General features: G+C 45.9%; 1 protein-coding gene across 2 annotated transcripts in view; it reads left to right on the forward strand.

Annotated features, from left to right (window-relative positions):
• Positions 1–11,347, forward strand: part of LOC126527685 (laminin subunit alpha-1-like) — a 63,286-nt gene extending 51,939 nt beyond the window's left edge. For both annotated transcript variants that reach the window (XM_072284490.1, XM_050175550.3), the window contains exons 9-11: positions 1,251–1,349; positions 5,157–5,426; positions 7,984–11,347. In XM_072284490.1, coding sequence (XP_072140591.1) covers positions 1,251–1,349; positions 5,157–5,426; positions 7,984–8,126 — 512 coding nt within the window. In that variant the 3' untranslated portion in view covers positions 8,127–11,347. The remainder of the gene's footprint in view (positions 1–1,250; positions 1,350–5,156; positions 5,427–7,983) is intronic.
• The last annotated feature ends 5,009 nt before the right edge of the window (positions 11,348–16,356 follow it).

The raw sequence follows: 16,356 nt of genomic DNA on the forward strand, positions 1-16,356 counted from the left end.
AAGCTACAAGACAGCTTTTCAGCCGGCCCCCTCTTCTCGGCAAACACTCGCATTGCAGATTCCTCGTTAGTGTTGCGTATTCTGCATGCACGCTGGCGGTAGCACTGCAGAACTCGCGGGGTGCCTTTTTCATTGCGGAGTGCTGTTTTCGTCACGACTATTGCATTCATGAGGCTGACGTAATGCACAGCTTCTGCCACTGTGAGGCCTGAATCGCCCGTGCTGTTGCTTTCCATGTCGTCCTCATCACTGTCGCTAGTCGACACTTCGGCAACAGCAGAGGTAACCATGGTGAAAAGTCAAACCTCACAGCCGACATCTCTTCGCGGTCGCAGCAGCGCTGCCGCGCAACTTTTTCGCATTTCAAATGCCACACATCGTAGTCAACAGTAGATCCCTGTCATGTGCCAGCGCCGACTTCTTCATGTCACGTTCGATAGCACGAACAATGTCTCCTTTTTCTTCTGTGCTGAGCACCCGACGTCTTTTTTATCCGAGCTACGCTATAACACGAGTCCTTGTTTGCACGACGCCACAATGCTCTCTGGCACGGCGCTGGAATGATGTTGATATTGATGTGGCTTAATGCGCAAACGCACAGGGTGCTTGGAGGCCGTTATGATCTCTGAGGCTTGTTCTTCCGGGACCGGGCCGCCCAATGGAGACGACGCACCTCCGTGTTTGCGCGACGAAAAGTGGAAACACTACGTGTTAACCGATACGTATGCAATAAGCTGGTACGGTTTATGTGGATACAAAACATTGTATCACCACTGAGTCGGGGATTTGACTTTACTACTTTTAAAACGAAACTACTGTTTTAGCAGAGATGGTTTAACGAGGTTTTACTGTATTTGTTTACTAGTACTGTCATTATTGAAGTCTTCCAAGTTGCTATGCTTCTCTTTAGCAAAAACAAACAAGATGGAAGGAAGTTCACAAGAAGATCGAGGCTTGAAGTTGCTCACTTTTCTTAACAGTACATATCATTATATTTGCTTTACTGGAAAAGAACTGATGTGACAGGGAAAACAGATGTGTCTTTACAAGTGGTGCTCAAGAGTAATATAAATTAGAGTTCCTTAAGAATGAGCTTTGTTCTCTCATACTTTGTCCAGTTTGTGCTGATTCAATGAACTTCACTTAACATGCACTTCTCATGAGATGAAAATTTTACGTTCCCCTCTTGTTTGTCTCAAAGAGAGTTTTGGTAATGTTGCACTGAAGTCTGTGCTTCTTTTCTGTTGCAGACGAGCAGTTCAATGTGGACAATAAGCTGGAACTGCAGCTAGAATTCCGAACATGGAGACTGAATGGTGTCCTGATGAGCTTGGCCGAAAATCCAGATGGTGAGTGAAGTCATAAAACTTGCCATATGGATCTGTCTTTTGTAAACTGAAGGCGAGAATGCACATGTTAATATGGTCCCCGTGCACAATGCTCTCCTTGAACACGCAACATCAGGCTGAAGGCGCTTAGAAAAGCCATGTCTGATGTACCAGACAGGCACAGCTCTTAGATGATGGACAACAACGCTAACTATCCAGTTGGTGTTTGCAGTGGTGAATTGCAGTTGTGGAAGATCATGACCCTAAAGTTCTTGTCTTCTTCGCATAAATCAGTTTTGTCATGTATAAAGTGCTTTTTTGTACTTTGCTTTCTATATCTTTGACCTACGTGCCTCAATCATCTGCTCATTTAAGGGGGGACGCGGGGATCAACTATGGAAAAACGACCCAAAAATCACTTTTTAGAAAGTTGCAGATTCCGAATCTTTGACCCCTTTTCTATAAGTTTTCCAAGTATTTCCGCTGAAAACGACTGCTAAGTACCATAAATAAATATATACACCAGGCAATACAGCGAAAATTTCGTGAAAATCGGTGGAAAAGTCGCGGTTTTCGAGCGCCCCTAGCTCCGGAACGGCAGTACGCGGCGCGGCCATGCTGGTACCGTTGAAAAGCGCGCCTCTTCGCCTTTTGACGCCCCTCTTTCATTTCCTGATAGAGAGAAGAGCAAGCATAAAAACATAAAAAGTCTGAAGGTCGCGGAGCTGCTTGTTACGGCCGCCGATTGGCTTGCTCCGTCACGTGCGTTCTATGAGCCGCCCCATTGGCCGGATCTGGAAGCGAGCTGCTGCGGCGTCTGCTTCTCCCGTTTTCTCGCGCGCTGGCTGCTGCGCCTTTGTGTACGTGTTAGATATTCGAGGTACACCGCCGCTTCATCGCTTTATTCCGATTTGAGTTTTCTATTTCATTTTGTGGTTTCGAGCATGATTGGGCGGACGTGGACGACGAAATACGCGACCAAGCACCGCTTCGGCAGCCCAAGCGCAAGCCGCCGAACATCCGAACGATAAGTAGTCCTAGCAGAGATGTGTCCGCGCGCTAGCTTGCAAGAGAGACTGTCGACGCATTGCCGGGCAGTTCGCAGGCTGTTGCAGCCTTGAGCTCCAATGGTGATGATACCGAACTAATAACGGCCGTTTCCGATGCTTCCGGGCCTGCGACGTCCCGTAAATACTCCGCGACGTACCGCAATTGTGCCACCGCCGTCACCGAGATGAACGACGAAAGTGCGGTCCAAGCGCGTGCGTCTGCCAGCCGTGAAAACGAACCGTGCATCAGCAACGGTCGCACCATACAGTCGCATCTTGAGTCACAATTCATCTTGTCGGAGGTGTTGAATATGACCGCCGCCACTGTCCGCGCGTCACTTGGTTCTGTGCCGGCAACCGAACGGTAGATAGGGTTTACGGCGGGAGGAGCATGCTCGGTGGCGACGGACTCAAGCGAGTCGAGCGGCTGAGAAAGATGCCTTGAGCAAGAAGAGGGCACAAAAAGCACATGAAAGCAAGCATAAAAGATCCAAGAAGCCAAGAGATCAACCTGACACCTGCACCTACAAGGCCGGTGGTTTCTGCTCGAATAAACATGGCTCAAAACTTCGAACACCGTTTTCTCAAAACTTTTTTCTACCACCAAGGTCAACTTGCAAAGCCAATATCTCAGCCACTGTTATGAATATTTTTACACCGTTTGTTTTGTTACACTCATTGTGCACCACTGCACACAGTGACATGTTTTGTTTTCAAAATAGTTGCTTCAATAATTTGTTATCTTTTGTTTTCACAGTCGAGATTTTCATGCAACTGAAGTACAGTGCAGTCCACTTATAACGATACCACATATAACGATATATCGGTTATAACGATGGGTCGACATGAGAGTGTCATTTTATGCATTAGGTCTATGGGGAAAAAAACCATTTATAACGATAGGTTATTCACCGCATATCGGATATAACGATCAAAATTTTGCAGTCTGGACGGCGTTTTCCGTGCCAAATAATCGTAACGTTTGCGTTGCTTAGTTCCCTGAAACGAACGATGTCGAGACGAGGCGATGTTTACCTCCGTAAGTTCGTATCTGCCGCCATTACCGCGCAGCGCGTCTCGCCCCGCCCGCGCACGAGTAGGCGCAGCCAACGTTGGCGCAGCGCGCCACAAGATGGCGCTAGCTGCTTCATGCGCGTCGGCCACAGTCGCTCCCAAAGAGAGAGAAAGAAAAAAAGAAGCGACAAGCAAAGCGGCGCGGTGGCGCCCGTCCCGCGTCTCTCTCGCGATAGCAGGCTGACGCCACCGAAGCAGCGTGCAACTAACGGTTCAACCCAGTTCGAAGATAGCGCCGACAAAGCGCAAAGCTGTGTCGCTCGACACGAAGATGGATATTTTGCAGGACTCTCGATGCGGCTTAAGGTGAGCGCCCTCGTGAAGAAGTATGAGCTCGTCCAGTTAACGATATCAACCATCTTGAAAACCGGGAGCACCGCGATTGTGAAGGCAGGAGCTATCAGCGGCCATTCCGATCAGCGGAAAAGGGTTTAGAGACCCCTTGTACGCCGATGTTGAAGAGGCGCTTTACCAGTGGTTCATCACCAATGGCTTAAAGAAGGCGGGCTTTGTGCGTAAGGACGAACTTCCCCAACCCGCTGAGACCGACCCGGTGGAAGTCGCTGACATAACCGAGCTCTGGGAGCTCGTTCCTACTGGTGACACAGGTGGTGTGTCGAAGGAGGAGTTTTTGACTGCAGACAGTGCTGCCTCGTTCTGCGATGAGGTCACCGACGAGGCGATCGCCGAAGATGTGCTGTCTCGACAGACGCAAAGTTGTGCGACGGTGGCGACGGCATCAGCGACAGTGACAACGAGATCGACAGTGGCTCCTTGACCTCGACCACGATGTCCACGCAAAGTGCACTGTCGTCGATCGACTCCTTAATTGATTTTATGCATGCTAAAGGATTGCCGCCAGTGTTCGCGCAGCAGCTGGAATCCATGCACACCGCGGTTGTGAAGCTGAAGCTGCCGCAAAAGCAAGTGCAGATTTCGGACTATTTCGGCGCGCCTAATCCTTGACACGGTCATTGGCGCTAGAAATAAAGTGTTTTTCACGGCCTACTGTATACATCATCTATTCTTTAGAGCAAGTAGCGAATTCGAGTTCAGAGCTGCAAAAGTAAAGAGCGCAAACGCGTTTAAAAAAATTTTTTTTTTTTGATAACTGCAGTCCAGATATAGCGATCATCGGTTATAACGATCATATTTTTCGTCTTTATCGATATCGTTATAAGTGGACTGCACTGTAGCTACCAAGGAATGAGAATATAAAAAAAATCTGGTAGGCTAAAAAAATTACAGGAATGTCACTGTGTGGAGGATACATATAGGAGTGCTATCAATGTTTGCTTGAACTCCTACCATCAATATACAGGTGTGCAGGCATTTTGCAAAAATGAAAGCAGAAAAATTTTGTAAACAAAAAAGTACTTCAGATATTGCAGCCATATTTTCACGGTTTTGTTTATGTGATATTATTAACACCTGTGCAAAATTTCATCAAAATCGGCTGGTAAATAAAGAAGTTTGCTTTGATCCCCATGTCCCCCCTTAACATCTACAAACCTACAACATCTCCGACCAATAGCATGAATTGTGCAGTTTATTATAACATTGCAAAGATGTTCTTGCAGTACTGTCTGCATCATCATGCACTGCCGCACGGTTTTCATCTACTTCTTCATATCATTTTTTTCTTGTGGCACATTCTTTGAAGGAAAAGAAAAGCAGCACTTGATCACACTACACTAATCTGCAGGGGCACCTTCGCTGGCCATGGAGCTTCATGAAGGTGAAGTGATTGTGTCCGTGGACTTGGGCCAGAATGGCACGGGCCCCTTCCGTGCCCGCAAGGTGTTTGGCTCGCGCTTTGCCATGTGCGACGGACAGTGGCACCTGCTGCGTGCGCATTTTTCGCGCAATGAGATCTCGCTGCGCATCGACCGGCATCAAGTTGCGTACGGTCTGGCGCCGTCCACTCCCTCGGAACCGCACACCGAGAGTCCTCTCTACATTGGTGGCCTCCCAGGTAAGCTAAACCGGACTAGAGTTTTTTTTGATTACACCAGTTTTGAAACTGCGCTCCAAAGAGTTGTTTCTCGGGGCGCCGATCTGTGGGGTTTAGTGGGTTGATGTGCCATCTGCAAAAGAAACTTGAAACTTCCATTTAGTGCGTCGTTGCCGTAATTGCCTATCGTCTACTAAAAGGGAGGGGCTCAATAGGGCAGGCTCAATTGAAAAAAATATGGAAAGAAAGGCCTCGGTTGAGAAGCTTCATTATATAGTTTTGCTTACTGCATATTTCTAAAACACTATTCTTTCTTTTAGTGGCAATCTATGGCTCAAGTTTCTGAGCACAGTAGTTTCTAGTTTTTCCTTTGTTGTGCTCTAGAGTGACTGATTAACAGACTCCCATGTTACTGGCCTACCAGCATGTCCCGATTATGAAACATGGGGCCTGTTGTGAGCTTCACGACTGATATGATCCAAGAAATCTGAGAACAGATGAGTCATCTGCTGGCGCTTTAAAACTAGCTTCACTCATGATTTTTGAAGTTATGTAGCTGCACACAAAACCCACAGCAGTAAGCTCAAATATTGAAAGCATACAATGGGCTTCCGTTAATATGACTCTGGATAATTTGGCTCTTTCGTTAATTCGATCTCAACTGAAGGTCTCGGCTGGCACCCGTACATTCCTGTCTGACCAAATTTTCATTATTTTGATCCTGAAATGAGCCTTTGCCGGATAACTTGAACCTGGATGGTCATCACGCGTGTGCCCGACCCCAGTGGTGACCTGAGTGATGACTCCAACAGCGGCATAGTCGGGTCTTGGAGCTTTGGGTACAGTAAATGTGTCGAAAACACAGTCTCCCATCAAAAATGACTATTTTTCGGCCTACCCCAGGAAAATTTTAACCTGAAAGCAGTAACTCGCAATGTATCATTACAGTGTTTAACCAATTCTAATGCACACTTTATCTATTTACTAAGAAAATTTGTCTGGAAATTGCTTGGGTGGTGCAGTCTGATGCGAAACTGAAACCACGTTTGCGGTGTTTGCAACGGCCTACTGTCAGAGCCAGCCTTAGCCAAGGTCATCGTCATTATCACTGCAAGATGGTGACCATGGATGGCGACAGCGCCGTGTTCACGCATAGCACGACAAAAACGCGCCACTTTCAGTCTGAATAAGAACATGGATTCAAACAATAAGTTTTCACATTTTAAGCTAGCAGGAACAAATCGTTCACATGTTCTTGGTGTTCTGGAGAATCGCAATGATCACAGGGCGAACTAGCAAGGTGGCTAGCCCATCACTCTTTCACTCTGTCATCTTGCTTGCGCTGTTACCATTATGAATGTATACTAACTCACCCAACTTTCCACTTTAATACAGGGTTAGTCTAAGCATCATCCTGATTGCGATTGTTGCAGAGTCATTTGAAAAATGCAGTATATTAAACACACTGTAGACGTTATGGAAGACATGTTGTGGTTCTTTACAGACAGTCATAAAGTGAAATAAAGTGTCACACCATGAAGGTAAAGCTCACTAGTTTCGTCTTTTTCTTTTTTTGCCAGCGTTGGAGGCACGATACATTTTTCTTGCTAAGAATCAGGTGCACGTTCAGTTTCTACTGTGTCTAGGACCTCTAGTATCATTTTTACATTAGTTGTCTACTTCTAACCCATAAAAAATGGGTGCCCGTTTGATTTGGGAATGTGTAAGAACCGTAGGAACATTGCCATATCAATCAGGCAGTGTGTTGTTTTTTCCACCTCTTGTTTAATTCGACCTCCTGGATGATTTGACCATTTTCGTTTGTCCCATCAGGGTGGAATTAGTGGAAGTCAACTGTATTGAGCATTCTGCATATAGTGTTTGTTATTTCATTCGATTTTCACGGCTCTTTTTACTCCTGCGTATTTCTTTTTTTTTTTTTTCAGTTTCTCAAGCGTTTCATATTCTGAATGAGGTTTACAGATTTTCTCGTTAACTCAAAACCGCTGTTGCATCCTTGAATTTTTTAAGGACAAATGCTTATCCTGAGAGGGCTTTGTGTCCTGAATGACATGTTGTGCATCCCATGAATTGTTGTGTCATGCAGCATGACGTTTTCCGGGGAGATGTTGTGGTGAAGAGAGCTCTCATTACAAGGCTACAGATATGCTTTCTTATTTATTTTCCATGTACTGCATGAAAGGAGGCTAAGAAAATATCCAGAGAGGTAGCTTGAAGGTCCTTTAGCTCATGTTAACATTTTAACGTGACAGTGAGTCTCGAGTCTTTGAGGCTGTACAGTGCAGCAGTTCACAATCTCATCCTAGCGTGCTAAAGATGATCTGCAAGTTGTTACACATTATACATACCAATCAAAAAGTAGTAGAATACTTGCTAACCAGACAGGAAATCCAAGCAAGTGCAAAGGTGTGATGCAATTCTAGTTCAAGCCTCTACTTTATAAAGATAGTAGAAAAATGTAGTCATCATACCTAATACTAGTGGGGACAAGAGTGCATGCTCTATCTATTCCAATTTTAAAGCATAATTTTTCTTTTTCTTTTTTTTTCTTCTTCAGAGCACAGCAGCAATGGCGCTCTATTTGGCCGAGACAACTTCGTTGGCTGTCTCCGTAACCTAGCCATCAATGACAAGCGCATCGACTGGATCGACATGGCTTCCCTGCACAACGTGCTCCCCAACTCATGCCCTGCCAACTGAGAGCACGATTTGCGTGTCTGGCCTTTGCTATCACTATTTATTCCAACATGCGTCAGATGCATTAACCCCTTCCATGTCTTGGGTGTGCTTGGTTTGCCTGTGCAATCTTATGGATAACTTCTTTTTGTACAAGTTAAAATCTTCCATTGCAGTTATGCCCACTTTTTAGGTCTTCGAGCGTATAGGCCCTGCTCTATCAATTTGACACTTTGATAACAGGTGACAGCTCTATATTGGAACAAAGTTATAGTAAAATCATGTGGTTTCTTGCTTCGTGCTGCTGCATCATGTTTTCGTTTGCCAACATGGTATTGCCTATTAGTATGACTCACACATTTGTAATTCATAGAAGGAAGTCTGTGGCTTCATGCCATTGAAGTTCTAGCAATAATACATAAAAATTTTTGTTTTCTGTTGGTGTAGAGAGCAGAGGAATAACATGGCAAGCAGTTTGGTGAAAATGAAAAATTAAGCAACAATGCATATCGATTATGTTCACTGAAGATGCCTCGGCATCAATACTATGTATTTTTTTAGTGATTTGTATATGCTGCTTCATAATAGCGTCGATTTTTCCAGGTTTCGAAACATGAAAAAAAAGACATCGGGAGAGAGACTTTCTGGCCGGTATTACATTGTCACTCATGCAAGAGATTTGTAGCCTCAATATTTTGGCAGCCCATTACATTAATGGTGCTTTATGATTATGTATTTTTACCAAGATTCAACATCTAAAAAATATTGTTTGCATTTGTAAAAAGGAAGAAAGAAACAGGGAACGTGTTAAAACAATTCACAGTGTTAGCCAGAGCTTATGATGCACATGTAACACTGCATTCCCGAAAAGCAGTGTGTTCTGCACGAGTAAAAACCTGCAACCACTAAGTGTAAACTTGCAGAAGTTTCAATTTGTACAAACGTAAAATGTACAGAAAAATTTTATAAATCCAGCTGTGCCTTGGAAGGGGTGTTATATTGTCTGGAACTACGCCAGAATGCTAGGAAATGTTTAGGCTAAAAAGGATTTCGGCCTGACATAGCATGTAAATATGTTGTCGGTTATTGCAGTACCTTATAAGTGAAGCTTACTTTCGTGAAAGCTGCGTTTAGCTTAAAAAGCACTAACTAGCTCAATATTATATCACTATAAGTGAAGCAAATCTCCAATTCTAATTCCATCTCAAGTTGACACTGCCTTTCGTGGCTAACTCACGAGGAACTACATGCTATCCATCTGACACAGCTATAGAGTATACATAGTGAGATATCTACAAGACTGCCTTATTATGATTATATTTAGATATGGTCTACCATTGTAGTCATGAAGAAGGGGTGTTTTATTATGTACTACAGTTGAACCTTGCAATAACGAAATCGGCGGGAAACGCGAAAAAATTCGCTGCCGCGAGAATTTCGTTGTTGCGAAAAGAGACAGCACAGATAGGTAATGCATCGCAGAACAAAACTTTGCTGTCCAAATTCCGTTAGCTTACTTTGCAGGCTTTGCTCAAGGATATTGAACCGCATTGTTGACAGTACAAAGTGTACCGCATGCGTCGACCAGCAGTGGCAGTAGTGCCGTAGCGCAGAATTTACGGTCAACTGCTTTCGGAGATGCGATCACTTGCCGAGATTTTGCGTAACTCGGCACCGGACGCAGAGTAACAGCGCATGCAGCAGCATTTCTCCAGTGCACGCTGTTGCCCGTAGGCGCCGACGCGGCCGGTGCTGATCGCTAAAAGTGATCGTATCTCGTGTACGCGAAGGCAAACGATCGAGATATTGGCCCTTTCGCGCAAATCTACATCCGGTGTAGAATCCGCACACGATGCCTGTCGGGTGGCACCAAAACCAGCGTTCTTGAAGCAAGGGATGCGTATTCCAGAACGATCGGTCAATCATGGCCCCATGCGTGACACTCTATATGCCGCGACCGCCATCCCAAGCGCCATAAACAATTCCACGTAGGTGGGACGTGGATTTCTTTGTTTTTGCTGCATTTTTCCCACCGAGGCGCACATTACGCAGTGCACTGCCGCGATCGGGGATTGTTGTTCGAAACGCGCGTCCAGTTTGCGTTCAGTCTCGCCTCACGTGATTGGACTAGGCCTCGCCGAGTCAACCGCGGGGAACGCAAAATGAACGCGCGTTTCAAACAACGATCTCGCCTGGTAGGCGCGCAAACACCGTCGTCACATGTCGGTAGCAACGTGCGTGCCGCTCATGGTGCCGCTTCAAACGGGCGATCAACAAGCAAGATGGCGGCCATGACGTGTTTCCAGCGCACTGATCGCTTCCGGCGCTTGGTTGTTCTGGTGAACAAAAATGGCGGCGCCCACGCAAGTGTAATGTGGTGATATTTTACGCAATTTTAATGCAAAACAATCGCATTTGAGCACATTTTGGAGCCTGCTAGCCTTACGCAATATGCGGAGTTACGTTCCGGCAAATTTCGTTGATGCGGAATTGCAGTACAGCTACATTTCCTTGCCGAGAGGTACGAAATGCATTGAATCCTATGGGCGTTCGCCGGGGATACGAGAATGTTTCGTTGTCGCGGGAATTTCGTTGTTGCGGTATTTCGTTATCGCGGGTTCCGACTGTAGTTTTGTATGTGCTACTTATGATTAATATTTATTTGTGTCGTGAGCTAAAGGTTTCAAATAATACCATGGAAGAAGTGCCATCATTCTGCGCATCACACAGCATCACTGTTTGATATTAGATATAATACAGAAGCCACTGTCACTGGTTTGAAATAAGAAAGTGCTTGTAATTGCATGCGTGGAGGACATGAATTTCTGCTCATGTGTTCACATCTGTGTCATATTAAATGCAACGTTATTAGAACGAGTTGAATGAAAAGTTAAGCGCATTACTTTTGGTTTATCCGTAAGTCAAATCTATGTGTTGACAGGCAGTTTGATGTTGATGGCTTAAAAATTGTTTCCAATTAGATGCCATAATTGGTTTCTGTAAATATTCAAACTGAAATCATTTATGTGTATTCTTATAACTGTGCATATTTTCTGTATTACATATACGGAGTGGCCATGAAATCAAGACAGTCCCACCCTTTCTGAGTGAATAAAACGGAAAGCAAACGGAGTTATAGCGATGGATATGAAATTTTTCAGTGGAATGATGGTGATTTTTCTCTTGATTCATGAATGTTTTTACAGTCAGGCTTTTGCAGAGAGAATAAATTTGTTCAAAATTCAGCTGGTTTGCGTCCTCTTCAATCATCCGTATTGTATATTGCCTGCTGTTGTCTGCATGATTTTTGTACATACATATCTACCAGGCACGATCCTAGTAGGTCTGTTGCTGTTTTTACTTTCCCAAGTAGTAATCAAAACAGTTTTTATTTTATGCATGCTTTAATCATACAGTGTAAGCTACGAGTAGTGGTTACATACGTAGCAGCGGGAGCTGTTGCTCAAGCGCACTGTTTCGAAAAATGTTTTATATGTCTTGTAGAGTGCTGGGCATGTATTCATTAAGATCCCGGAAAATGTAGTAATTGTCGTTTTGGAATTAGGCCTTGCAAGACAGTGACACAAAAAGTCTCTTAGTTGCACTAAAGCCATATTTTGTTGTGCTGTAAAGAAATTTGGTGAAATCAGTATTGTACGTTCGCTCTAATATGAGAATGAGAGTCTGAATTTTCAGGCTAGCAGGGGCTCGAAATGTGTTTAGAAAACACAGTGAAGAATGACGTTTTGTTGCTTGATTCTAGATGTCGCTAAGTACTCAATTTGAAAGAACATAAGGCAAGATTTTGTATTTGTCAATTTCCTGGGTAAAGTAGGAATTTACTCTAGGCCCTTGGTCCCAAGATGGGCTACAGTAACAATAGTCACAGGACTGCGCAACACGGCCCCGGACTCGAGACCATAACTTGCGTACCCTCCTATGTTAATGACCAGGATTCTAGCAGTCTAATCGTTATCATTGTCCTCCACTGCTCTTCTGCTGCATTCTTTCTCTTCCCCAGTTCAGTGTAGCACGTTAAAGTGCATATTCTAAGGCTGACCTCTCTACCTTTGTGCAGGTAAAATCTTTGCACCTTTTTCTGCATTAATTACCAAGCCATGAATATAAGGTGTGAACTGCAGCGTAATCCTTCAAGTGAACATATCGAGAGGTGAAATGTTACTAAAAGTGGAAGCTTGGCGGCATGGTGTCAGCACAGCAGGGATGGTGAAGGCCCAACAGTGTACATCACACACTGGTCACACGTGATAAGAGGGAGCGGACGAAATGGATGGAGTGTACAGCTCGCAGATCATGCATATGTGCATGATCTTTCTGTTGCTGTTGGGCCACAGCAGTGGTTTTTTGCAACCAATGGAAACTCGCGTAGTGCAAGTTAAAAAAGAAAGATATAGTTGATCCCCATTTCATAGGAATCGGCAGAACACGAATGTGAAACGTGTCGTCCCAGAAACAGTTGCACGTTTGCTTCGTGAGCTCGCGGTCCGCTGCAGCGAAAGGCGCACGATTTGCGGGTCGGCGTCCACCTGGCGCGCGGCGTCCTGCTGCCGAGTCGCTTCGGTGAAGGTACGAGCATATTTTGGATCCGGCTACGTAGTGTCCTGGGCAGCCAGATGTGTTTCGACGCGCCCAGCTTTAGGAATGCGAGTGGCAGAGTTCACGGCGTGCGCCGCGAACGCGTTTTGCTTCACGATGGCGTCTCTCTCGACAGACCAAAGCGAGGTTCGTCCGACGACGTCGTTGTCTTTCTGCGCCACTTAGTGCAGCAGTTTTCTTAGTGGGTGCCGTCGCAAGCGAAGCAGTACGGCTGCGTGTGAGCATTGCTGATGAGAGGCGTCACAAGCAAATGGGACGCGACAGGCAAACCTTGTGCGGAAACTGCATCGTCACCTCGGCAGAAGGCTTACACCAGGCTACATCGCGTTGAAGCCTCCGCTGCGTTGAGACTACCGGAGCGCTCGCGGTCAGGGCTTGTTAGAGTCATGATGCAGCGCTTCGCTTCACCGTTCATAGATCGCGGCGCCATCCCTGTCAACAGAGAGAGAGAGAGAGAGCGTAATTTACGCATTCGCGCCGACGTCACATCCGTTACAGGAATTTGATGGTGAAACCCGGCATAAAATACTTTCGGGTTAAGAGTTTTTATTCACACATGTATACGTATAGCTATATTCCTACAAGAACGACATGCGGTGTTCGTTACTGCGTTTATTTATTCGTTCGTTAAAAAAGAGGCGTGTCGAAATACAGCACGGACGGTTTTCATACATATCTGCTCACTTACCAAGAAGACGACTTGCTTAAGCGATGTAGCCGCTTTCAAAGAGGCTCCTTTTGTTGGTGCTACGACAACGGTACTCGCACTACAAGTTCCCATACCTTTACTGGTGATCGCTTGTGCATTGCACTTTTGAAGCCACAAAAGAGAGGCGTCCGCGCATGCAGACGTAGCTCGCTTAGAAGCATTCGTTGAAACTGTTATTCCTCGAGTTACGAGTATAACGGGAAGAAGCATGATTCAGCAACGCCCTCCTTTTTAGAGGCTGTTGTGCCTGTAATTCATAGTGGCCCTGACGTAGAGAAGTTCGGCTTTGTAGCATTCAAAGTTTGTTCGCGGAGAAGCTCGATCTACAGGTCGCTAAGTTCGTAAGATGAAAGAATAGCTTTCCTTTTACGAAAGTGTCATTTCCGGAGTTACAAGTGTCACGGGGGAAGCATACTTCAGCAACGACCTCCTCTTTTTACAAGGCAATAGGTACCAGCAGTTCTTAGCGGCCCAGAGGTAATGAAGCTCGGCTATGTAGCACTCGCAGCACGCTTGAGGAGAAGTTCGCTTCCCCCCAGTTCGCAGGTCACCCACTTTGTACGATGAGAGAATAGCATCTGTGTTACTATCGTTCAGCAGTTGGGCGCTGGTCTGGCATCCAGTCTGAGAGAAAGTGAGGTGCTCTCGCGCTAGAGCTCTCTGACCGAGTTTTGCGTCGCGTTCTTTGCCGAAACGTCAACTAGCTCCGTGAGACGCACGTGCTCTCGCGCTAGAGCTTTGTGACGTGTGAAGATTGTGGGCCAAGGGCCGTGGTTTTTGTGCCAGACGGCCAGCTGACGCTTCCTCGAGGCGGACACCAGGAAGACAGAAAGAGAACACCACCTTTGCTGAGTCGTGAATATGCGCTTGACTAGGGTGCATGCAGGAAGCGTGTAACACCAAACCACGCTCGTCCGCTTCGCAGGAAGCACACGGACGTTTTACACAGGTGGGGATAAAAGGTGTATTTCGGTAGTTTTCGTTGTTGTCGCTGCAAAAACGAAGTTGCCCAAACGCACTTGTGAGGTACATAAAAGTGATGCGCTTATAACTTGTGTACGAAACAACTTCCCCCGTCTTTTCTGTCCCACATGGACAGCGCAGACGCACGCCAACGCTTGCTGCAGTTCATAAAACACAACGCTGAGACAAAATCAGAGATATGCCAGGAGATTCTGGCAACCAGTCCCAAACTTTTGTGTTTCTGTAGCTTGGTGGAAGCACCGTTATAATTTGAATTGTGATTGAAATTATCTGTATCTCACAGGAAGAACAAACCGTGAATGAACAACGACAATTTTTGAGCGGAGCGAGCGTATTTCATGTTTAGAAATGGTTTATTTCAACAAGAGACGATACGAACACTGAGCCAAAATCACGGCACAATTTCACCAAGACAATAACATAAAGAAAATACAAAGCATTGTTTTCAGAGTAGTGTCCCAGACCGCAGTCCCGACGCCGCAGGAACACTGCTATTGGAGCCGACGTCTCATATCGTATGCTTCTAGCTTGTCTAAAGCAAACACCATTCTCGTACTAGGTTCCTGAAGGATATTTTGCAATGTAAGTTTCACAATCCATCACAGCCTCAAGAATTAAGAGTACAATCTGCAAGGATTTGGTACAAAGAGTAAGTCTTTTAAATAAATTGAAAGCTTAGTGATAAACAATGTGCGAACGTATTGATCATTACTACTTTCTTGCGACACCAGCACCCCACGTCATGTTTCCCAAAGTGTGGTATTCCACCTTCCGCGCCTTTGCTACGCGGCGACGCGGGCAAGTACGTGACGTTGAGACGCCTGTGCCCGGTTTGGGTACGGAAGCCGAAGCACCACTTGGACGCTGCCGTTCCTTGACATCAGCACGAAATCCGTGCGGTGGCTCTTCAACAGGAGCTCCGGCTCCGCAAGGTTGCGCAAATTTCTCGGGCCAGGTTCGCGTCCGCCGTGGCAGTACAGTGGCCACGTTAGGCTTAACTTACGGCGTAGTTAGCGTCGTGTCGCGTTCCGCTTCGCCTTTACGCAAGAAACGGCATTTGAGAAGAAATGATCACAAAGCAATGCTGACTCGAGGTCCATCGTAAGAGTGGTGGACAGGAAACACAGGCGACCGTTCCCAAGATGTTCCTTGGTTAACTAAACCTTGCCAGTGATATGTTCCTGATAATAACTTTCGGCGACACGCTACTCTGCTGAATTGAAGGTAGTCAGCGCTACAGGCTTATTCACTTTGTAGTAGACATGAGGCTGCCATAGGTTTCAGTGTATCATTATGTTTGTGTCAACCATCCCGAGCGCGCCTACAAGGCACCAGAAAACGGACGATAGAGGACGATTAAGGCGCGAGTAAGGAAGTGCAAGTTTGCAGCCGTTGTCACGTGTCGGCATGCCGCCTTGATGGTCATGTTAAAGTGTACTAGAACTTCTACATGGTCTACCATTCTGTAGAATACTAGAACACTATAGTCATATGTATATACCAAAATTAATTTACGGAGTTTTACGTGCCAAAACAACGATCTGGTTATGAGGTACGCCGTAGTGGAGGATTCCGGATTAGTTTTGACCACCTGGGGTTCTTTAACATGCACCTAAACATGTGCACACGGGTGTCCTTGCATTTCACTCACATGGAAATGCGGCCGCCGCGACCGGGATTCCATCCCGTGACATCGCGCTTGGCGTGTAGCGCAACTCCCAAAGCCACTAAGCAACCACGGCGGGCCACGTATGTTTCGGTACGCTATTGTGACATTTCCGTCATCGTCGAGTCGCCCTCATTGCATTCGTCTCATTGCCATGCCGTCTGCCGTAACACGTCGACCATAATTGGTCGACGTGTTACATCGACCAATTATGTTACGTCGACCAAACACCGTTAGTGACGTCAGCATGCATGCTTCGCAAGTGTTTCAGTGTGTCC

The sequence above is a fragment of the Dermacentor andersoni genome, chromosome 9, assembly GCF_023375885.2.
Source record: "Dermacentor andersoni chromosome 9, qqDerAnde1_hic_scaffold, whole genome shotgun sequence".
NCBI classification, from domain to species: Eukaryota; Metazoa; Arthropoda; class Arachnida; order Ixodida; family Ixodidae; genus Dermacentor; species Dermacentor andersoni.